Raw genomic sequence first — 24,501 nt, forward strand, 5'->3', positions numbered from 1 at the left:
ATATCAGGCCGTTGTAGGTCTGGCTATCTCTTTTAACTGAGACGGTGGAGTCATCCAGGGCAGACGGAAAGCATTGATGGAATGCAGTTACACGAACCGAGTTGAAAGAGATCGTGAGAAGAGAGGTTGTGAGCAGTTTGTTTGTTTGCATGTTTCTTATTTACTTAGGAATGCTCACAAAGCTGCTGGAAAACCGGATAGTCTTATAACCGATTGTTGGTATTAGTGGTGCAACGTACACCAATCATCCAAAAGTTTGATTTTAAAGAGAAAATGATTCTGCTCTTCAAAGAGCCTAAAAGACTTCACAAATTTGAAACATTTGAAAAGTGGCTTTTGGTGATGGATACGAAGACCAGTGACTCTTTTATGATCGCGTTATGTGTTTGAGTCAGCCATTTTCCCTTCCACCCTATGTTAGGCAACGATCAGGACTAAATTATAGACCACTGAGGGCCGAATTCACAAAAGGATCAAGCGGCATGTGCGTGGTCCCAAACCAGCAAAAATTGAGCAAACGGTTAACATCTAATGCAGAGAATTTGTTGGTTGGTAGGGCTGAATTAGTGGAACACAGGGATTAGCATTAGCATATGATCAGATATTACCAACAATGTTGAAAAATAAATCCAAGAGGGTGATGTTGACTGATGCATCCAATGCAACACGTTTTTTTCCAGTTTCCTTGTGGGGAATTGATTCACACAGCTCAACAAAGAATTCAATTAAAGGAATTTTGAGGAGGTATCCCTTTTATTTATTGACATCAGACACATAATATGTCAAACTTGAGTCAGTCATGTATTTTTCAAGTACTGTCATGTGTGCGTGGGGTAGGTGTCATGGTGGACACCCACAAAGAAGCCGGCCGAATTACTGATTTTGTTTTGAATGAATGTCACAAAATATTGGCAGTCACCCACCCTGACCCCCCCAGGAGTCAGTGAGCCGGCCAGGAACAAATACAAAAATGCTTGCTAGCCAAAATCCTTTACATTTACAACAACAACAAAATACATAGAAACACTATATTACAAATGGTCAGAAACAAAGTCTGTATTCCCACCTAGATTTCCACAGAAGTTACCTTTGACAGAGAGAACTCAACGTTCAGCGTGCGAGCAAAGGGTTGTCTAGTAGCATATATGGCCCCGTTTCAGCCTCCAGCAGGACCGGAGCGAGCCTAAGCAGATCTCTTAGTGGGATTCCCAATCGACTGCTGCTGGACAACAAATGCCCGAGTGAAGTGCAGTCTAGAAGGGGGAAAGAATGCAATTGAACTCATTCAATCACATACTGTGAAACTACATTTGTGAAAAAATAAATAAATACATGTAAACATAATTTGACTGAGTGCAGTATGAAAAATCGCCATAAGATGGCAGGAGTGGCTGAACATAGCACGAGTGGGTGAGCAATGTGACATGTGATTCTCCCGTTGCAAGGTGATGTGCGGGAGCAGTTTGGTGTTGAAAATAGGCTAAATGCTAGCAGCTAATGCTATACAACAGAGCTTTTTCAAATCAAAATGTCAAAGTCCCATTGTCATCTTTGACGAAAACGCTCACACCGAGAGCATCCTTCAACAATTACCTACCTCGAAGCTGCGTGAGTTTGTTCCTGAGGCAGGGGACAGAGCGGTAAACCAGAAAGCAGGACAACATGGGGGATCGGGTACCATCGGAGGGGGCTTTGCCGCCAACGTAAGACTTCAACGCTGAGCTGTTGTCTGGAAGAGAAAATGCACATCAAAGTTTCTTTGCACTTCGAAGAACCCAACTGATTTGGAATGGTATTCGTTGCCCGTGATGAATCATTTAATAAATACGTCTGTGTAAGCTCTCAGTCGTACAGGAGTGGTCCATCGATGAGAAGGTTTCTTCAGCCGTCATCTGTACAAAAGTGAAGGTTTCGGACGTTTCGCCTCCTATCCAAGAGGCTTCGTCAGCGAACTAAAGTCTGACTGGTCGTATCGGCCCCATTTATATATCCCTAATGTCCAGACATGGTGGCGCCGGACACAGCTATGACTCCAAAGTCAAAACATATCAGGAGAGCACTCACTAACTGTGGCTACCCTCAGTGGTCATTCAACAAATGTCAGAAAGAAAGAATAGCGAACGAAACCAATAATTCTCAAGATTCTAAAAGGAGAGGAGTAGCAGTACCGTACATTGCAGGAGTTTCTGAAAAATTACAAAGAGTCCTTTGGCAACATAAAATTCCTACTTATTTCAAACCGATAAACACGTTAAGGCAAAAATTAGGCTACCAAATGAAAAACAAAGTAATGTAGTTTATTCCATACATTGTAAGAATGAAAATTGTAAAGAGCAGTACATTGGGGAGACTCAACAAATTCTCAAAAAAAGACTTTATCAACATCGCAGGGATAATACTAGTGGGCCTCAATCGGCAGTACATTTGCACCTAAAAGCTAGCAACCACTCATTTGACGACAATGAGGTTAAAATCTTAGCGAAAGAACATAGATGGTTTGAAAGGGGCGTAAAAGAAGCGATTCTTATAAAACAACTAAATCCTTCATTAAACCGGACTGGTGGGGTGAGGTTCAATTTGGATCGTTCATACAATAGCCTGCTTAGGCAAAACAGGTTAGGCAACTTTCGCAATGCTGATGAGGGTCGTTATGCTGATGAGGTGATACCGGGGGCAGTGGGGGTAATAGGCCAGTCGTTAGTCAGGAATGTAGGAACAATCAGTGGGGCCACAGGGAGGGGTCCCCCGCCCCCCCCCAACCTGAGAGTAGGGACCCAATCATAGCTGTGTCCGGCGCCACCATGTCTGGACATTAGGGATATATAAATGGGGCCGATACGACCAGTCAGACTTTAGTTCGCTGACGAAGCCTCTTGGATAGGAGGCGAAACGTCCGAAACCTTCACTTTTGTACAGATGACGGCTGAAGAAACCTTCTCATCGATCATTTAATAAATAATAATGACAAAAATCTCAGACATTTTTCTTTGTGAATGACATCAGGATTGCTGTTATGTTACTCTCAAATATGTTTTCAGGAAGGAAAAAAAAATCTACATGAACATTTTTGTTTCAAGTCTCATTTTCAGCACGTTCATTGTGATAAATATCTACATTGTATCTACATTTCTTATAATTGTGGCTCATACAAACTGGTCTATTTTTTCATTTTTTGTGAATATACTTTTGCGTTTTTACAGTATACCCTTGAAATAAAAATATCCAAATACAAAGTTGATGGAAGTTAATTTTTTTTGTTTGTTGAACATTTAAAATGTTCACATACATGATTTGACCAAAGGGATTTGTTTTGAAAGGGTATTTCAGCATTATCAGTTAGGATTTTTTTTACATTTCTGTTATGTCAGTGGGAGTGGAAGCAAGTTAATATTCTGGGAAAAAACCTGTTTCGAGGCTGGTTGTTATTAGGAGAAATAGGACATTTCATATGCTAAACTTGTTTTGACCGAGGAATGTCATTATCATATGCTTGTCCCACAAACCATGGGCTGGGTTATTTGCTGATGAAGAAGAAATTTGACTTCGGTGAGAAACAAAAACAAAAGTGAAAACAAAGAGTGGATAAAGGTACAGTATCACGATTCGACCTCATAAGCTATTAAGGCTTTATTTTTTGTATTTATTTATTTTACCTTTTAGCCAACTGTCCAGCGCAACATCCACCTTGTTCTTCATGACAGGTAAAAACTCAGAGGAAAGCAACGCGTCGCGGCAATTGCCAGGACGCCGTAGCACCCGGCTGTCCCAAAGCTCCACCACCAGACGCATCTGCCAAAGGGCGAAGCTGTCCTGCAGCTCGCACCGGCAAAGAGCGCCGACCGCCTGAAAGGAAAGAAACTCCGTTAGACATCTGCTGCAAGTAATGTGGAACCACCGGGTGGGTCAATGCGTTTACCTGCTGGATAGCGATGTACGTGGGAAGCATCTCCGGACATTCCTGCGCCACACACTCGTATAACATGGCTGAGAACAGCGCCACTGTTTCTTTTTGCTGTGAAAATATCCCAGAGTTTATCTTTCATCTTCTGATGTTATGTCATCCTGGTTTAAAAACTGCATATCCGAGTTCCTTCCAGTACCACCACGTCATCTATTTTTTTCCCCATCAAAAATGGTTTCCACAGATGTATGGTATCCTGTGTGGTATCCTGATACAGGTTCAAGTGAAACTCAAAGAACACAAAACCAGCACAGTTTATGTCTAGCACCACCATGAGGATGAGGACGGTCCAAACACTTAGCCCGCACCTGCCAGTGGGGAAACAGCATTGACTCACGTGCTTCATTCCATTGGGTGCCTTGCAGAAGAACTCCGCGAAGGAGAGCAGCGTTGGCTCAGAGGTGAAGGTGGAGATGGCCTCGAGCTGTGCACACACGATGGGCAATTAGTGACTTTTGGAATGTCTAAAAATTGATTAAAAAAAACGTAATCTGGTAGAAGTATCATTTTTTTGGTCTACAGATAAATACCATTTTGGAAAGAACAGGATTTTTTTTTAAGTAGTTGACATGCAATTTCAAAATATTTTTTAGAACAGATGAGCGTATTTTCCGGTGTATAAGGCGCAACGGAGTATAAGGCGCACCCCCAATCAATGGTGTATTTTAAAACTTTTTCCACATATTAGGCACACTGGACTATAAGGTGCACCTTCAATGAATGAAAAGTTTTCCAAATCTAACATATAAATATATAAAACTTTACCAAATATAAGGCACACTACATCATAAGGTGCTGCAATAGAGGCTGGGGTTTTACACTGCTTCTTCCACAGGGAGAAATGGAGTCGGTAGCTGCTGACAGGAGTTGCGAAACCTGTCGTGGCTCAATATTACTTCCCATATAAGGCGCAGGGTCATCTCGAAGAAAATCAAGGCTTTTGGGTGCGCCTTATACACCGGAAAATACGGAAAGTTAAATTGTAGACATTGAGATGAAATTGTGATCAAATTCCGCTTGCTAACTGTATCAAACCATATGTGTACATTGGTATTCAAGGGAATCTGAACACAAACAAAAAAAAACAAACAAACAAAAAACTCAGTCAACCCCTCCTCGAGGAAAGTTAGAAAGAAATTTGCTCTCAACAACTAGGGCCAAATGTATCTTCTTTCTACAATCGTCAGACAAAATTACCTTAAAGGCTCTGATTCCAGAGCTGCGCTGGTTGACGGCAGATCCCAGCAAGCTTTTCCAACCTTGGGGATCGTCCTTGTAGGGTAACTGCCCGGCTCGGAGTTTTACGTACAACACGCCGTCTCTGGAGAGGACAGACCTGAATGGCAGGACAGATAAATTGTTGTTTAAATAAAGATAGTCAATGAGACCTTTTGGGGAAAGCAACTTTTTAGTTTTTGGCAGTGTCATCCTCACTTGAGATGCTGCACTTCTTTGATCAAATCAATAGAAAGCTCCCAATAACGAGGACCCTTCACCCGAACCTGCCAAGAGATCGTCAAGTGTTAAATTATAATGACGCGAGTCCAGGGGTGATGTGGTTCTCTCTTTTTGTTTTTTTACCCGCTTGAGGAGGTGCAGCTCAGGCAGCATAGTGGGAGCCATCAGCTCTACTGTGGTCTCGTCGTACCAATCCGTTTTCTGCAACGATTTTCAAAAAGGTTTCTCAGTATCATGCAAAGTAGTTCTGGAACACTGAAAACTAAAACTACTTTGATAAAAGTCCATTCAAAGTGAACATTATTATTTTACGCAGGGTGCGGGTCTGAAATGTTGAACATGACCAACAATGTTGTGATTCCTGCTAGCACATTTGCATCGGAGCTTGAAGGCTCTACATCACGGGTGCTCAATACATCGATGGCGACCAATTGATCTCCAAGGTACTATTGGTAGATCGCATGACAAGGTGATGCAACATTGTCATGAACTAACGCTAACCAAATAAAGTTGAGTTGTTTTGAAAAAAAAAACTAGATGTCAAACTATCAATCCTCTCCTCTTTCGTCGAGAACTGCTTCGTGTAAGAAAGACGGTAGAGAAAGTGCTTAAGTATGAATGACTCCTCTGTGTCATCATATTGTTTTTTTTTTTTTAATTGTTACTTGAGGGTTGAGTGAACGCTGGCGCATGTGGCTGCCGCTGCTCACCCACAGAAAAAAATATCATGTGACTGTGGAGTGTCCCTGAGAGTTTTGAAAGGCGCTTATAAATGAAATAAGGTTTTTTTTGTTCTTTTGACTTCAAGATGGCGCCGCGAGAGTGGCTGTGTTTCCAGCAGCTCATGTATTTTGTTTCTCTACTTCTTTCTTTCCTTTCCTCTTCCATTCATAACTTTGCTGCTGTGAAATGTAAATTTCTCCACTGCCAGAAAAAATAAAGGTAAATTAAATCCAATCCAATTAGCCATCCCTTCACTTGATTGATACACCGGACAACCAATCAGATGACATCTCATTATTAGGCACACTGTGCATACTCAAACAACGCGCCTGATGTTGCAAAGTTAACAAGCTCGTTGTTAGTTACATCCATTTTTTTTGTTTTCTTTGCCTCTTAAACATAAGATATGGTATCAAAATAACTGAGGCTGGACCAAGTAAGAAGAATGGGAGTAGGATGTTTTTTTCACGATGACATTTTCAAATGTGTTTGTTTGGTCTTCCAGTTATCAGCGTGCATTCAGATAATGGCAAAAAAAAATACAGCATTATGTTGTATTGTGCAACATATGCAGTTATACATCAACCTAAGTTGCAACAATCCTCATTATATTTCTCAAAAAATAGAATTTTGACATTGGTCATTTCAAAAGTAGCTCCTATGCTGAACAAGTGGGAGCAGCGCTGCTCTACATGCACCCAAAAAAAGAGTCCATCCTGATTATTTTGATTACAGTACCTCGAGAATGGCGTAACGCAAGCCAAACAAGTCCAAGCATAGTGGTCTAAGGTACTCCACAACAGGACAACCCAAAAAAAGGTAGCAGCAAACAAACATGCGTTTTACATAACGGATTTAGTGGAAGTATATTGGATGAAGTGAAACCAGCATATGGAGCACATTACTTGTATCACCTTTGAGGAAGTGTCACTAAGAACATGCAGCCACAAATGGGAAATAGGTAAGACGATGTGGTAGAAATTAGTCAGAGATTTCGACGATGCTCCCTGTTTCTTTTTTTTTACCTTGTAGGTGACCTCCAGGAGAGCATAGCAAGGCTTGAGGGAGTCTACATCAACGGGCACCAGCAGGCGGCTCTCGGCCGCCAGCACAATGAGATGTCGCAGCGCCTGCAAGTGATAGCTGCAGAATGTCAACATACCAATTAAAAAAAATATTAAGTAGAGGGCAAGAACGTGTTTTGTCTTCGGCATCTGGAGCTTTTTGCGAAACCTTGACAAATCGTTTTTAAAAATGTATTTCAGTTTTGAACACGTTGGAGTTTTCACAACGTCAAGTCGATTTAATTTCGGGTGTGTAGAAACTCAGATTTACAATTAAACTTTTGGGGTGTTAGCCTCACCGGTTGTCCGTGCTGTGTGAGGGGAAGTGAGGGTAGAGGGCACACAGCATGGCGGCGATGGCCGAGTTGGAGGTGCTCAAGCTGAACCTGATACATAAAAACAAAACAAAAATGTAACCATTATTAAAGCAGCAATTCTTGCCACAAAATTGCAGGCGCGACAAAGCAAAATAGGCACACAGTGTGGACACATCCCATTTCAAGTAGTCCCACCGCTATCTCATTTTATTTTGATAATATCTCTTGACGCACGAGTCGCTATCCAGCCTCTCTATCATAACCGCTGCCGCTCTTTTGTTTTAAGTGTGCACTTTGAGAAAAGGAGCTATTACGATGATGAAAAATAGAACGGGTGGGTCAGTCAATTCATGGCACACGTGAGGTGACATTTAATAATTGTCAGTTAAAGGCTTGTTGACATTAAATGCCATGCCTAAGAGCATAGCTTCACACAATTAATGGTAATATGTTTTATTTTTTCCATTACTTGAAAGGGGAGAATGAAGTTTTACATTCCGTTGCTTCTTTTTCAGATCGTTGAATGACTTGAAAGGAAAAATTAGGTCTGACATTATATTTGGCAGCAACATGATTGAGGACTGAAAATACGACGATGGTGGGGTGTTAAAATTTGAGAGTGGTGACTTTGTGCAAGCAATTTTGGATTCTTGAGACGGAGGAGTGAACATCTGAGGTTTTAGATGTCACCCATGACGCCACTTGACTGATCCGATGCTGGCCGCCTTGCTTTCGGAAATTTACTAACATCGACAAGGATCTCACTTAGTTGCAACCCCTCGGCTCCATCGCAACACGTGCTCTTAGAACAACCACAACCACGAAAATAGACGATCTCAACCACAGTGTGACAAGTGTATGTTACAGTACGTGTTAAGTACTGTTTTTCTTCAATAATGTTAACGGTATGGATGTATCGTATTTTCCGGACTTTAAGGCGCACCGGATTATAAGATTCACCTTATACCTTAAATAACATATTTTAAAAAGTTTTCCATATTTAAGGTGTGCCTTCAAGGAATGCATATTTCTAAAATGTGTACCTTTACAAGGTGCACCAGATAATAAGGCGCATGGTCAGCTTTTGAAAACATTTAAGGCTTTCAGGTGCACCTTATAGTGTGGCAAATACGGTACTTTGGGAAAACAGTTCTAAAGTCACAATCAAGCACATCGAAACAGATTATCGTGTAGCCAGCAAATCAAGTCTGTCTTCATGTTTCCCTGGGCCACACACAGGCTGCATTCAACAGCAATGCATTCAAACACTTGGAAAATCAGCTTGCAGCACAACAAAACAGTACATTCTCACTAAAATTCCTTCCGCAGAAACATACAACGCTCAAAGTAACCCAGGTCGTTTGAATACGTCGTCTATCTCTCAGTAGCCCGGCCCTACTTTGACGAGATGCTTAAGAAGGAAGTTAGTTTTTGAATGCTCTCATTTTTGGAACATGTGACCAGAAGTAGTGGGTGGTTTCGACTACACGAGAAGGTGCAAGCAAGGAGTGTGAAGACTGTCAAAGAATTGTTCAGAGTGCAGAAATTTTTAAGATTTAAAGACGTTAGATAATGTATGGAATGTTAGATAAAAAAATTGTGTGTGTGTGTGTGTGGGGGGGGGGGCACTGCAGATATAAATTAATTCTGGCTGTAGTAAAGATTACAAAGTAAATGAGTGAGGGTTTGACTGGTTAGAGCAGGGGTGTCCAAACTTTTTGTAATTGGGCCAGAATGTAGGGGATGCAACCTTGGCGGACGTTCTTTACATATACTGTAACAGCAATTAATTAAAATAAATTTCATCGAGTCATTCTGTGTTTCACATTTGCTTTTTAAGTTTAATTTCAGCTATCTTAAGCATGTGTTTTGGCCAGACTTTGTAGATGTCTAGGTTAGAGGTAAGAAGAGGGGAGAAAGCGCCACAAAGGAAAAACAAATGTGTGGAAAAATGAGAGGCGAGATGAAGTGATACTACGACAAAAGCGACTAAGATGAATATGCAACAGACTGAATGAAAAGGAGACAAATGAAACAATAACAATTAGATTCAGTTTTGAGCCTAACCAATGACCTTGCAAACTGCGGTAATGCCTGACATTTAGACTGCGGTCCCAGCATTTATCAGCTCGAATTGTTTTTAAGTAAATGTGAACAAGATAGAATATAAAAGGTTGATCTGATGACAGCTACTGGCTCCTTCCAATCCATTGTGACTTTTCGCTGGCATGCATAATACAGGGAAAGTATATTCAACCTCCATTATGTTGATTTGTATGCTGTATCAACTGAGTGACATCCCTCTTTAGCGACGGAACAGAGGAAAAGCTAGGGACTATCTTGTAGAATAATAATGCAATGTAACCATAGTCATAGTGCAGGCATCCAAAGTGACATGTTGCAGCAACTTTTCTCATTGAAATACATGAAAAGGCCTTTATTCTGTTCCAACCACCCCAAAAAACTGATTATATTTTTTTGCACTCCATAATAATGGACTTGATGACAAATTAATTTGTAAACTGATTTAAAAAATAGATGTAATGAATTACAGTTTATGCATCATAATTCATTGTGGTTGTTTGGAACTTTTCTGGTGTGCACAACTTGGAAACCGGGTGGCAGAAAAATACAGACATACGGGATATATTACATGGGGATGGTCACAACACCTCAGTTAGCCATGAAGAATGATTCGATGAGCTTTATTTAGACAAAAGTAACCCCTTAGCGCAACTTTGTGGCATTGGTGGGACAAATGATTTTAGGAGGGCTTCTTTATAAACGCAAAGAAAAAAACAACAACCTGGACTCACATTTTAAATAGCACAGCCACATTATGTCGAGTAAATACATTACATATTGTATATAAAATATGCTATTTGTACTGTATCTTTTATACTTTGCACTATGTACAGTTCTTTTTAATATTTTTTTTGGGTGAGGTTGTACATTTCAGTCTCCTGGCATTTTCTTTTGTGCATAGAATACTTTATTTTATCTTTTGACCCACCCCCTTTCAATTTTCCTGCTGGTGATTGCAAATGTCTCTATTGTGGGACTATTAAAGGACAACCGACGCCTGCGGACAAGTTGTGTCCATAATTTGTAAAATCACTTCAAATGACTTGTACTGAGCGTATTTTACAAAGATTCCACCGCATATAGCTATATTTTACATTTCAAGACTTGCGCTGAATATTCAGGAAGTCTTGTTTTCGAGTTGGTGACGATTCCTAACGTCACGTCACGTCACGAACGCCCCTGACAGAGAAAGCGACAGACAATGCATTTTGGGTACTTTGTTTGGTCTGAAAACATCGTGTTGATGGCGAAATTAGAAGGAAAACACATAAATAACGCAATGGTGAATCGTTGTGTGTTGCACCAAGACTACAATTTGATACTAGTTGACACAAATTCCCAGAAGACAAATCAGCCCGTTTCCAACGAAGCTTGGGCGCCATTTTGTGCACTTACGGGGAGCTACATTGGAGTCCAGACGCCTCAAAATGATACGGAAGGACTTCTTTAATCGATTGCAAACATTTATGCTTTCCTCTTCAGAACTATTTCAATCATATTCATAACTGGATGAGTAACAAGAAAGTATCTTCACCGAATCTGAAGCCATTGTTTTGATTCTAGAGCAAGGCAAGACGTCCTGCCGTGACGTCACGAACATGGGGCGGGACCTTCTGGAACTCGTCATTTCCGGGATCATTTTGTAGTAGTTTTGGGACACTTTAAGTCATTTTTATTGGTGTTTTGCATTGGACTAAAAAATATCAGCCTGCGAATGTCCTTTAAAGGCTGTCTGATTCCGATTCCAGAAATTCATGATTTACATTCGGGCTGAATTTTGATCCTTGTGAATAGTAGGAGTGGCGTTGCATTGGCGTCTTGCGTGTGCTCGTGTTGGCGTCTCACCTTCCTCCACCAAGGAAGAGCATACCAAGAGCCATGTGATGAGCCATATGAAAGCCGTAATTCATCTCGCTGCCTGTGCGGTAGTGTAGAAAGCGGCAGAGCTGCAGCACCTTCAGGTTGCCTGTGCCGGACATCACCATGGACATGGACAGCAGAATCATGGACAACGCCGTCTGTATGTTGTAGCAGCCCGGCTCCTGTAGTAACCACAATTGGACGGTGGGGGACGCAAACCCAATGTGATGATTACATGCGTAAAGACTTACCATAGTGGGTGAACCGTAAAATGACATAACCTTCATAAAGCTCTTGGCAAATTCATACAGGCATTCGAAGGCATCCGAGTTAGCAGATCCAGCGAAGCGCAGGCCGAGTGCCATACAAGCCCCGGCTGTGATGTAGTCTTGCACTTGTCTGAGAGGAAGGAAATATCATAACGTAAATGTGGAGTACGCCATTTGTTCATTCATCACCAACGTTCAAAATAAAATAAAACTTGATATAGCTAAATAGCAGGGGATTGTTGTGTAAAGTGAGAAACTTACATCCACGTTTCCAAGTTCACGCTTTCTGGTGAGTCCAAATGATTCCCCCTCATGATCTGAGTAATATTTCAAATAGAAATTGGGTGTGAATCGAATAAATGAATAAATAAATGTTGCCAATTGGTGTGTTTTTTCTTCACCTGAGGTATGTTACTTTTGACCCATTCCGGATTTGGGAGGATGTCATCCCACATAATGATGCACCTAGCCAGGGTCTTGAAGGAGCAAAGTGAGGATGAACAGTTGTTGAAAAAAAAGGTCACACAGTACTCTAACTAACCCTGAGCAGAAGAAACTCTGGCTTGATGAAATCCAACAGGAACCAAGTATCCGGAGGCTTCAACCAGTCAGCGATGGACCTGGAAAGACCACAATGTGTTTATACCGTACGCCCTTCTTGGCTACACCCTCTCGATTGAACGGAAGAGATAACAGTGAGCATGGACTACGGTAAATTTAGGATGCCAATGCTCTGTAAGAACCATATACAGGATGCAGAGCCAAGGGGGTGCTAATAATTTACAATCCTCACATTTTCCCTCAAATTCACAGTGAAAAATCCACTGATTAATATTTAACATCCACTTGTACCAATCATTGAAATCAATCTTTTTTTTGTTTGTTTGTTTGAAGTCAGTGTGAAATATCGATCAACTGACAAAGGTCACTCTTCTCACCGGTTGTTTGTTTTTAAGTAGATCATGGCGAGTGCCAGTGTGGCCCCGGGACAAGTCACATCCACATTGATGGTATCACCCTCCTGTAAACAACCATTAATACAGATCAACCAGTTTGATCACTATGCAAAGACACATATGCAAAATTAAAAGTGTAGTTCAAGAGCGCAACAGATTTCCTGGATGGAATCCATTGAGCGTACCTTGATCTGGTAACTGGGAGATTTGTGTCTCTCTCTGCTGGCTCCGACCGGAGCCCTGCGGTGCCCCCCTACCATGTACTGATACAGCTGCTCCGGGACATTTAAGTCGCTCATGCCAATCAGATTGCTGCCTTGCTACGCGGTAGAACAGAAAACCATGTTGTAAAAGCAATGATTTAAGAACATGCTTGTAATTTTTCAACGGAGGTACGTGCTTTCAAGCACAAAAAAAGAAATCCATTTACCTCAACTGCATACGTGGACCGTGTTTAATTGTGGTATATGTGAAAGGGTGTTTTTTTTCACAGTATAAATGTGGAGATTTTGAATTGATTATAGGAAAAACAAATCTATGTACTGTATGTACTCTCAAACATTATATTATATGTTACAATGTGCCTTACCCCGAGACAAACCATTCCGAGAGCTAATCCTGCAGCAAGGGAATAGGATTCCCTGTCTGTGCAATATTCCATTTCTGGACCGGGAGGTCGTCCTGAATTGATCACCATGCATATATAGAAACATTACCTGGACATAAATAAGTCTGAATGAAGACTATTAACAACCGAGTACTCACCTATTTCTGACTGAAGAACTTCAGCAATGTGTCTGTGTCCTGTTCCCTGATACACAAGCCCGATTCCAATTACAGAAGCAACCTACAGAACGGAAGGAAAAGTGTATACGATTTAAACAAACACAAATTCTAAGCATGGATTATAAAAAGTATAAATTTTGGATTACTGTAGAGCAGAAACTCAGAGAATCATTCCTAGATGCCTGGAATACCTGAATGTTGTGTGGGACATCCAGCTCAGTGGAGGTAGGAGGAAGAAGGGCGGGGATGTGTATGCTGAGTAGGCGGGTGGTCGACACGTCCATGGTGCCCAGTCGGGCCGCTGCCACGCCCAGTAGGAGCCCGATGCTGGTCATCTCATGGCCCTGACAAAGAAATGGTCAATTTGAGCTGTTTTTCTTCCTCCTAGGAGAATCTAACATGAAAAACGTGTGGGGGGGGTGGCAATCAAGTGCTGTGATGAACAATCAGGGATGATGACAAATGACAAATGATATACAGCAAAACTCGGTTGTACAAGCGAGTCATCTGCTGCAAACACGTTTTAATGTTTATGTTGCAAAACACAAATTTTTACTTCTTCGAGGAGCACAAGTACAGTATATGATAGTCGCACCTGTGCCAGCACTTAGATTCTAACGTGGAGTTCCCCCTCCCACACACACACCAACCGAGACTCCGCGGAAGGTGGGCGATTGGAACACTGCCCATACCCCCCCAACCCCAGACATTTTCTCAATGGATTTGCGCTTTTCTCGAGAATGGTCATTTTGGTCTGAAAAAGTCGGAAATCCGCCGATTGGCGGAAAATTCTCATCTCTGAACAATACCGAGCCATACACACCTTGGCGAGGTAGTCATGAATGTTGAGTGTCCCAAGTTTTGTGAGATGCCCGTTGAGGCCCAGCGCCATGAGGAATCCAGCGTGCTCATTGGCCATCTCTTGGTTCTTGTTCTTGTTGTAGACGATCCAAGCTGAGTCCACCTGAACACACAAGTGGTGAGCCACTTCATTGAGTTACGCATGTTCACGAGAACGTGTGGAGACTCACCTGAGACGCGGGTGCAATCTTGAGTCCGGCAGCCACGCCGTTGTGGAAGCTAGGCCAGCTGGGCATGTTGGCGGGAACATCAATGTTCCCGCTGTTCAAGTCAACCATGGTGTTCCTGGGCGGGGCACGACCTGAGCCGCGGAAAAGCATGCAGCATCCTCAGTAATATCAAAATGAATCAATATTGTGTCCGGATCAGGTTACTAGATTTACATCTGATTTCCCAAGGCAGCAACGTGAACCTCAATTTACACCCAATGAGGTCTAATACATTGTCGGGATTATATATAGATTTTGGAAGCCAAACTACACAACTTCATACCTGTGAGGTTAAGTTTCGGGATGGGTAATAGTTCTGTGGGTACAGGCTGGTAGGAGAACAAAGTGAAGAGACCCCTTCCCACTGGGAGGGACATGGTCCTTTGGCAGAGTTGAAGAAGTCTGGAAAAGGTCCATGGTGATGAAGAGGGTCTTAAATGTATTTATTTATTGTTACAATGACACAGGCAAAGGGGACTCACTTGTTCTCTTTTTCCTCGATGTACTCATGATCCGAGACCTCTGGGAGCTGAACGACGCAGACCCGGACTGGCTTGGAGCTCTGCAGGAGCCGGCGGACCTCCTGAACCCTCAGATCTTGACTCCAGATCAGTCCCGTGACCTATCGCATATGTGAGATAACGTTCACTTTAAAATGATACTTTGTGCTTTGTGTTGTTGAGTACCTCCTGGATGATGTCAGACATTCCATCTTCATCCTCGTCAGCCTCTGTGGTCGCGGGAGGTTCCAAGGACAAACTAGAACCCACGGACTTGACACACATGCCGCAATATCAAACAGTAGCTACACAAAGTATTTGCAGCACACTAATGATGACCAAACTCCTATTTACACTGACAGTTTTGCTTTTCGCCAGGGACATGTTATGAGCTTGGGTGGTGCGATCCTGCCGGCCAATTAAGAGGCAAACCTCCTCTGACCAATCGGCGCACGGTTGTTCTCGGCAGTGGTATATGGCATCTCGAATGGGCAAAGCCACTCCAAAAGGGACGGACTCCAGGTCCTTGAGAGTGAACCCTGAGTTGCAGAATCCAAAGCGACAAAATATGTCAGAGAACAAGCGCAATCACAGAAAAGGTGTTACAAAAGACACAAAAAGACGTTAACCTTGCGAGGTGAGCCAGACAACGAGTTGCTCAGCCAAACTCTCATTGCACGATATGACTTGACGCAGGCTCGTTTGTCTGTAATAATAATAATAATAATAATAATAATAATAATAATAATAATAATAATAATAATAAAAGTACATTTTATTTCAAGCGCCTTACAGAACACAGAATAACATGTAATAAATCCATTTTAATAAGTAAAATGGATACATTAAGACAATTTTTTGATTTGATTTACCACCTCGACACCTTCGGTATCGAGGTGGTGCTAAATGAATCCCTCAGAAGAGCACGGTAAGATGATTTACCTTCTGTACTCAGTGGTCTTTTGGCCTGAAGAAGGAAAGACAGACAGAGAGGTCAAGTGGCTTGGTAAGAAGCACCATCATCAGCGATCTAGATCTCTGGTTTATTGTTACTATTCAGTGGCCGCAAATTGAAACACGGGTGTGGAAATTGCATGTTCAATGCGTGATTGATTGTTCCTTAATTGGGAATGGACGGCCTTTGGGTGAACAACAACAATAATAAAAAGACAGGAAGCTGTCATGCTAAGTAGAAAAGAAATACAAGTCAATGGGCAATTTTAAACACCCCTTCAAACACAGACAAGGAGCTTTGATCACAGAATCCCTTTCAAAGCAAAATCATTGCCTCTTTATTTTTGCTTCCTGAGTCACTGCACGGGAGTTGACAGGTAATAAAGGTGGCGTGTCAAAACACCCCAGCCCCCGCCCCCTTCACACATGTCGGATCATTGAGCATACACACTGACCTGCAGAAAGCTTCAACAGGTACTTGGACACATTGGATGTAGTGGCTTTGTCATCGCCTCCGATGTAGAGAGCGTAACTCTGATGAGCAGACAAATTATGTAAAGGGCAAACGAATAGTTGCGACCGTAATTGTACATTGTAACAATTAAAGTAGGTGTTAACTTTCTGACAAAAACGGTAACTGGTGGCTCACAATTTGCCACACTTTTTTACACCATGCTTTTGGAGCCAAAAAAGCAAATTGGTCTACAGGGCAAATATAAAAACTATTTGAACATTAACAAACATGTTTTTGGAATGCAAGATCAAGTATGGGAAAATCCACAAAAGCAACATGCAAACTCAACACAGGAAGGTCAGAGGTGAGATTACAACCCAACAACCCCAGATGGCGAGGGAGTTATGCTTAGCACTGCGTAACTGCGCTGCCATCTTATTCATCACAAAATAATTATAGAAAAATGAAACTTGTTCTCCTCGCATCATACATAACACGGATGGTAGTGTTCCTTGCTGGATGAATCAAAGGGTAAACCCAATTGCTGTACTGGCCAATTACAATGTATGCGCTTTTCTATCGATAATTGCTTTTCATGCAAAAACACACACACACAGAGAACTGAGAAGTCTTTACCCTCTCACATGCAAACTCTTCGCGTGTACAAATACTTTGCAACTAATTTCCTATTTACACATTTATATAAACAATTACTTTGCTTTATATTTTTAATTGTGGACAACTTTATTGTTTTTTGTGGGTTTGCACACATGAGCAGACATACCAAAACCAACAGCCGGACTCTTGGGCAGACACCTGGCAGGTAAGGGAAAGGCTGGACATCCGCCCCTCGGAGGCAGCTACTGAGCCAACTGAAGACACAGGGAGGCTCCGCACGCAGAAAAGACGGATGTTGCATTTGAGCAAGCAGAGCTGAAAGCAAATGAGAAGTGTGAAAAGTACCATTTTCCACACCCCAAAATACTCTAATTGTAGAATTATAAAGACTGACCCTGGTCTATGAGGCAGCTCTCTGTGAATCCATTGATTAATGAAGGGTAGTCTCTCCAGTACAGATCAACGTAGTCCTCCAATTGCAGGTCTCTGCAAAGGAACATGTACTTACATTAACTCGCGACAGGGCAGATTTTGGGGGGGGGGGGGGGGCGAAAAGGTAGATACATATATGGTACAGTAAAGTCTCGTTATATCGATATCGGATATATCGATAGTCCCGGTTATATCGATACTATTTCTATGCACGCACGGAGAAAATGACATGCAAACAGGGTCGGATATATCGATAGTCCCGGTTATATCGATATTTTTTCGGAGTCCCTTGAATATCGATATAACGAGACTTTACTGTATTTAAAAAATATGATGTGTGTACACCAATTGTTCAAAAGCAGTCTGGTTATTTACACCTCGGATGGCATCTTTGGACACATGGCCACTCGAAATGTACATCTCTGGCTCTTCATGGTCCGTTTGACACCCTCAGAATAATTGTTGTGTCAGATGCTGTGCTATAAATATTTCACCTGACATGATCATGCCACAAATGCAGGAGGACAAGAAAGAGGATGAGAATGCAGAGGCCCGAGTGCTGCATGATGACAGCCGACCTACAAGATGATGATTTCAGCAGCTTTTTGAAGAAAACGCATGTGCTTACCGCATACTTGATTGTGACTCCATGCGGTTACAGTCCAAATGCAGTGCTGAACACCAAGAAAAAAAATCGCCTCTCCTCTCCCCATGACATTCGGCATTGTATTGCAATGATAATTAAAGGCATTCTGAGTCAGGCACATTCACTTTAATTAAGTTCACATAATCAATAGTTTTTAATCTAGCACGAGCACGTCCTCCCCCACAGCTTCGCGAATGTCCTCCCACACAGCATTTATCCAAGTGGGTAACTTTCAAAAGGTAGCAATAAAGTGGAAAAAAAAGATGTGGCAAAATGAAACATCTATTTCAGCTGTTCTAGTAGGCTTTCACAGAGCTTTTACCATGGTATCAGCCAGATCATAATGCATTTTCACATGTGTACGGGAGATGATGCAAGTACTGAACTTTTTGGCCATCATCACAAAATGTCTGTATGACGCCAACACAACATTGCTCATCATCAAAATTTGAACAGGAGTGTGAAGACTTTTTCATTCTGCTGCATGACTCCGGTCATGGGCTAAAATATTGGTCCTGACTGCACTCCTGCTGAACAAACCACGCGGTGTGCAATCAGGCCTCTTCAGCATGACAAGAAACAAACTCGCAAAGGTTAAGTGAGCGCTACATTGATGACAATGACAGACAACAGAGAGTGGGTGGCAAAAGCGCTCTTCAATGTAATTGTTCAGCACTGGCTTTTGTCACAAGGGGCTCAACAATGAAACAGCCATGGGCATTTTATTTTGACTTAGCAACTGTTCAACAGACAAACATTCGGTCTGAATGTCATTGGAGGCATTCGAAGAATGAATTTTGTTGATGGAGTGCCGTATGCTGATTGTGAAAACGGCCATGTGAGATGCCTGAGATGAGAAGCTCATTAGATTAGGTGAAGTCCCTGAAAGCCCCAAAGAAACACAATATGAACAGCCACCTCGGGATTGCATGTAGTTGCAATAAAAGACAACGTGATTCAATGCACAAAAAAGAGACAGGCCGGCAGTTACCTGGCAAGCTGCTGCAAAAGACAAACGAGGCACGAGGCCCTCTCTCGGTCCAGCTCGTTGAGCAGCAGTTCCTGGTAGAGCAAGTGCAGAACATAGAATAGGGTCGGAATAAGGGCGAAGAGCGGTGCCGTGTTGTCCAAGGTGGCGGGGGGTGGCGATGCCTGGAAATCAAACACGGGAAGTAATTAGAACAATCCCATTTTTTTCCCACAGTGCACTTGACTTTGCCATATCTTGATATTTAGCAATTTGGCCGCAGACCGAGGAGAGGTCCCCCTCATCCGGGATGACTTTCGCGTGGAAGCCACTCGAGTCTGCTTGTCTGTCGACACGGTGGGAATCCATCTGGTGGTGGTAATGACTTTGCAGCAAGTATTCCCAGTCCTTAACAGGAAACAGGCATTGTTTTGATAACTGGTAGTTATTTAGTTAATTGACATAATTAGAATAGAATGTGAAAGTGTCATCACCTTGCTCGAATTATACTGTAAGGCTCAAAAGACACAATTCCCATTTTGTGTCATACAAGTGGAATATCAGCCATAATAACCTAAACACTGCAACCATCTCGAATCAGTGATTCTGAAAATGTGTTTGTGCGCCTCATAAAGAAATCCCATGGGTAGTATCTATGTATTATTGTTATTATTATTATTTAAATGGATTCATTCATTCACTGCACCTAAAAACTTGCGGTCTGCACAAAAAAAAAAATCTTAAAATTACCGTATATCATTTTTCCCCGCTCATTTCGCTAAGCTGAAAGATGGCACAACTCATGCAGGAATACAACCGTTAAAGGACAACCGACGTCACTTTTTTGTTTTTTAACTGACATCAGAAAAACGTTTTATAGCATTTAAAATAGCCAAAACACGCAGTATGACATTTTAGTCAAATGCAAAACACCAATAAAAATGACTTAAAGTGTCCAAAATCTGCAAAAAAATTGAGCTGCGAATTGGGCATTTTCAGAAAGTCCCGCAACCAGTTCGTGACGTCACGCCAAGATGTCTTGCCTAGCTAGTGAATCAAAACAATGGCTTCAGATTCGGAGAAGATGCTTTCTTGTTACACATCCAGTTATGAATATGATTCAAATAGTTCTGAAGAGGAAAGCATACATGTTTGCAATCGATTAAAGAATTTATTTGTGCCATTTTGAGGCAACATTGGGGTGAAATCTCTCGCGCAAAAAAAGAGGCACAAAATGGCGACCTCCTGTGACCACCTCCGTTTCCACAGGCTGATAAATTTCTTATATGGCGCATGGACGCCCTCTTCTGGCCTTCTGGCGGCTTTTGGGTGCAACAGGAGGTCCCCAGACCAAACAAGTACAGCAAAATACATTGACGTGATGGAAGGACCGCTACCGACCGAGTCTTAAAACGTAAAATGTAGCGATATGCGGTGGAATCTTTGTAAAATACGCTCAGTAGAAGTCATTTGAAGCCATTTTACAAATTATGGACACAACTTGTCCGGAGACATCGGTTGTCCTTTAAGTGTAAACTGATCCTTTCGCTTAGCTGAAAGATGGCACAAATCATTCAGAACTACTACCGTTAAGTGTAAACTGAAATTGTGCCAATGAAAATATTTCCAGAAAAGAAAACAGTTTACTTCTTTGCAGAATGTGAATTTAAGTAATCAAAACTGTTGCAGAAAAAAAATTCATTGTTGACTTAAGCCCCTCCTTAAAAACATAAATACAAACTGCTCCCCAAATTCAGTCTTTGATTAGCAAAACAGATATGAAAAAAAGAAAAAAAAGTCATTTAAAATTGTATTTAACAGTATACAATGTTTCACGTGTCATGATTGAAATTTTTGAAGTAAAATTATTCAAAATAATTGAGACTCACCTGTCGAACACAGCAAAACTTATTATTTTAGTTACACACCTCATCAGAGCCTCCATCACAAGGACGCGCTTTCTTGGCTGCAATCACCGGCGAGAGCGGTACTTCAAAATTCAGCTGGGGTGACACAGGGCATTAGAATCACTCTTTCAAGTTGTAATTAATCATGAGAGTCACTATTTCAGGTCAGAATTAGCTATTCTTGGTTTTAATTAGGATGGGGGAGAAAAAAAACACCAACATACATTTCGTGTCCAGGTCAAGCGCTCGGTGTTATAGCCCATCAGCTTCAGGAAACACGTGACAAACAGGTTCCACTCGCCGTGGGCGCTGGTGCCGCCGGGGGCGTTGTAGATGGTGTACCACTTCACCAAAACCTACATGTGAAATATGAAAATAAAGCCAAAGTTATTCACATTGTCAATTCAAGTGAGTTTTTTTAATGGATAGAACCCAATGAAAGCGGACAAAAAAAGGCTTTTTAATTGTTGTCTCTGTTGATGTCCACCCATCAAGTGGAAATTTAAACAATAAAGTAAATATTTTGTGAGCTGGCTGGTTCCAAAGAATGAGATGTTTGTTTTTTTTCTGGTGAAAAATGAAGAATCAACTCTTTGTTTTGGTATGTTTGGTGCTTAGACTGCTGTGAGAAAACAAGCCAGTCTGATGATCAAAAGTGTCCACAAACCTTCATGGAAACTTCCTTGGGCAGGATGAAACGGATGGCCTGAAGACATTTCCTCACTAAATAAAAACAATGAAAAGAGAAAAAGGAGGACAAGATTCATACTTCTTAGTTTGAAAATCGGTAAACTACAGAAAACAAATTTTCCAGTGCTCATGACCAGAGACCTTGGAGGAAATTAAGTAATGAAGAAGCAGGGCTACGATGGTAATTGATTTTGACCGACCACATTCGTCGTGGACCGGAATATCTTCATTGGACAAAACGAATTACAAAGGTCAGCCGTGAAGCAGATAAATGCCATTTCATTAGGGTCGAGTGAAAGCCTTATCTACAAGATTGATTATGAAAAAAACAGGGGCTCAAACATCCCCCAACTCAGAAAAAACGTCCAAAGCATATGAGACATTTGTAATTAAAGGCAAACTTGGTATGAAAGACTAAAAATGAGCCAGCCTCACTGATGTACCACACAGTGCTCTAAAGGGGGATGAATCAGCGCTGGTAATGAGGCGCGTGTTTAACATCATCCTGTAATAGCAAGGTCCTGCCCATGTACTGTACTTTTTGCAGGTCTGGAAAAACAGACATGGCTCGCCCTGGTTATACTGCACCGTGTGTCTCATTTTGAACTGGACAAGAACTCACGGGTTACAGGTTGAAATGGTTAGTTTGCGCTCAGTTTTCTTTTTGGAAATGAAAATTTTTCATCATCTGCTGTGATAATTACAGTGGTGCATTTGTGTAGCTTGGAATGACATTCTCAAAACAGGCCACAGAAAGGAGGTTTTCAATAAATCAGATACTCTAGTTGCCTCCATGGGCTGAGAGGCTGTCACGTGTCTGGTTTTCTTGAACGACGCGATCGTTGTTTCAAAGTATTGAATTAAAGCAGCGCTGAGTGAAGCGGCGACATTTGTGCATGTACTCAGAATCTGTTTTGATTGGGCTTAGTTGTCACTTTTGAAACTTCAATTGAAAAAAAGATGAGGCTGTGCCCAATTAATTAAAAGGCACAAGTGGAGTACATGAGTAGGAAAAAATGCACACAAAACAGACCGTTTGCCTAATTTAAGCACTATAATTATTAAATATTACCTCTAAAGGCATGAAATTTAAAAACATGAAAATTTTAAATTTCAGCAACAAGCATTTCTTTGTAATACTTTTTTACAACCAGATTTTACATGAAGGTAGCTGGTGTGAAAGAAGAGGATGCACAAAACCAGGTTTGATGGAGGACACTGATTCGCTGTGGCGACCCCGGAGGGGAAAAGGCGAAAGGAAAAGAAGAAGAAGATTTTATATTAATTCAAAATTAATTGAAAACATGAATTATAATGGCATCACATCAAATGACTTCCTCGCACAATTTAGATGGAAATACTGCAGTTTCAGCACTTGGACATGCTAGTTTTTGGTTCCAGAAATGATCATAATAACTGTATGTTATATCATTTGTTCATATTATTCGGATATTTGTCGAAGGTTACAGGATGTGCTCAATAACAGTATCCATCATGTTGCTGCATGCAAGAAAGAAAGCTTACCCAGTTCAGAGACTGCAATGTCCGGCATGGATATTCTCAGCATGGTGCCATTATTTAGTTCCTAGTGTAACAAATACGTTCATATAAAATTCATTATTTTATAAAAATTGCTCATGCAGTGCAAAACAAAAAATTCTGTTCTGTTCAGACAATTCGCTCACAACAATACTTCACACAAATTTCAACTCGTCCAGAATTCTTCAGCCCGGATCATCACCAGAACCTCATCCTTTCACCACATCACCCCCGTCCGTCCTCCAAGAGCTCCACTGGCTCCCGGTCAAATATAGAATCAACTTTAAAATTCTTATTTATACATTTAAAGCTATCCATAACCTTGCCCCCCCCATACCTATCCCCCCCCCCCCCCCCCCCCCCCATACCTATCTGACCTTCTTCAAATTTCTATTCCCACTCGTTCCCTCAGATCCTCTTCCTCCTTCCACCTCTGTCGTCCCCCCCCAATTCTTGCTGATTGCACATTCAGACTATGACACAGTATTCCTGTAACATTTAACTCCTCCTGTGTGGTTATTCAACTCTGCCGCATCTTATCCCTGATGAAAATTAAGTGGTGGCCTGTCAGTGGAGCAGGGGCTAGCCAGACTGACAATTACCCGATGGAGGAATCGGATGGCAAATCAATAAACGGAGACAATACGTCAAAGCTTCGCAGGCCTGCTTTCAGAATGTGCGTGTGAGAGACAGGAGCCTGTGTGTGGCTATGATTCACAACTAATAACAAACCGTATGAAAAGGCTGCAAACATGCTCGTTAGATGACTAAAAGGCAAAACAAAAAAAAAACTCACCAGGGTTACACGGTTGCTGACGGGGTCCCGCAGGGCGTGGATGAAAGACATGGACTGCTGGAAGGTGTAGTCCTCTAAAAAAGATGCTTCGTGGTGCTTCATGATTGGACCCCTCAGCTCAGATACCGGTGAGGGCATGGCAGCCTACGGGAGTTGTTGGATAATGGCAGTAATGTACATTGAAAACCTACATTCAGCACTGGGAATATGTTGCAGACTCACTCACAATAGTTGAGAATTGACAATTTGGGGACAACATTTAATTTTTTTCCCCACAAAATGTTTCTCCTCCACATATTTTCAACACAAACATAATGAAACACATTTAAACTGGTTAATACACATTCAGATCCAGTGTAACACAATTTAAGCTAGCAGTATATATTATAACCGGTATATACTGTATATTTGACATTTTGAAGTAAATCGCATTAGCTATGAAAAAAAAA

General features: G+C 41.7%; 1 protein-coding gene across 5 annotated transcripts in view; it reads right to left on the reverse strand.

Annotated features, from left to right (window-relative positions):
- Positions 1–741: 741 nt before the first annotated feature.
- Positions 742–24,501, reverse strand: part of anapc1 (anaphase promoting complex subunit 1) — a 31,175-nt gene continuing 7,415 nt past the window's right edge. For 2 of the 5 annotated variants that reach the window (XM_089011851.1, XM_089011849.1), the window contains exons 16-53: positions 24,053–24,196; positions 23,242–23,302; positions 21,695–21,750; positions 21,252–21,383; positions 21,049–21,123; positions 19,406–19,528; positions 19,145–19,305; positions 17,470–17,561; positions 17,242–17,390; positions 16,459–16,537; positions 15,992–16,016; positions 15,679–15,755; positions 15,404–15,588; positions 15,236–15,322; positions 15,032–15,171; positions 14,833–14,951; positions 14,511–14,641; positions 14,303–14,443; positions 13,671–13,823; positions 13,459–13,540; positions 13,283–13,374; positions 12,879–13,013; positions 12,676–12,758; positions 12,279–12,357; positions 12,139–12,213; positions 11,999–12,054; positions 11,720–11,867; positions 11,454–11,650; positions 7,506–7,592; positions 7,168–7,285; positions 5,543–5,620; positions 5,396–5,463; positions 5,159–5,297; positions 4,299–4,385; positions 3,917–4,012; positions 3,654–3,843; positions 1,598–1,729; positions 742–1,253 (exon numbers count right to left, since the gene is read on the reverse strand). In XM_089011851.1, coding sequence (XP_088867977.1) covers positions 1,111–1,253; positions 1,598–1,729; positions 3,654–3,843; positions 3,917–4,012; positions 4,299–4,385; positions 5,159–5,297; positions 5,396–5,463; positions 5,543–5,620; positions 7,168–7,285; positions 7,506–7,592; positions 11,454–11,650; positions 11,720–11,867; positions 11,999–12,054; positions 12,139–12,213; positions 12,279–12,357; positions 12,676–12,758; positions 12,879–13,013; positions 13,283–13,374; positions 13,459–13,540; positions 13,671–13,823; positions 14,303–14,443; positions 14,511–14,641; positions 14,833–14,951; positions 15,032–15,171; positions 15,236–15,322; positions 15,404–15,588; positions 15,679–15,755; positions 15,992–16,016; positions 16,459–16,537; positions 17,242–17,390; positions 17,470–17,561; positions 19,145–19,305; positions 19,406–19,528; positions 21,049–21,123; positions 21,252–21,383; positions 21,695–21,750; positions 23,242–23,302; positions 24,053–24,196 — 4,215 coding nt within the window. In that variant the 3' untranslated portion in view covers positions 742–1,110. Of the gene's footprint in view, positions 1,254–1,597; positions 1,730–3,653; positions 3,844–3,916; positions 4,013–4,298; positions 4,386–5,158; positions 5,298–5,395; positions 5,464–5,542; positions 5,621–7,167; positions 7,286–7,505; positions 7,593–11,453; positions 11,651–11,719; positions 11,868–11,998; positions 12,055–12,138; positions 12,214–12,278; positions 12,358–12,675; positions 12,759–12,878; positions 13,014–13,282; positions 13,375–13,458; positions 13,541–13,670; positions 13,824–14,302; positions 14,444–14,510; positions 14,642–14,832; positions 14,952–15,031; positions 15,172–15,235; positions 15,323–15,403; positions 15,589–15,678; positions 15,756–15,991; positions 16,017–16,458; positions 16,538–17,241; positions 17,391–17,469; positions 17,562–19,144; positions 19,306–19,405; positions 19,529–21,048; positions 21,124–21,251; positions 21,384–21,694; positions 21,751–23,241; positions 23,303–24,052; positions 24,197–24,501 lie in introns of those variants that run through there. The other 3 variants (XM_089011850.1, XM_089011852.1, XR_016116876.1) reach the window with 3 other exon arrangements.

The sequence above is a fragment of the Hippocampus bargibanti genome, linkage group LG13 (assembly GCF_051943395.1).
Source record: "Hippocampus bargibanti isolate YZ-2025 linkage group LG13, ASM5194339v1, whole genome shotgun sequence".
NCBI classification, from domain to species: Eukaryota; Metazoa; Chordata; class Actinopteri; order Syngnathiformes; family Syngnathidae; genus Hippocampus; species Hippocampus bargibanti.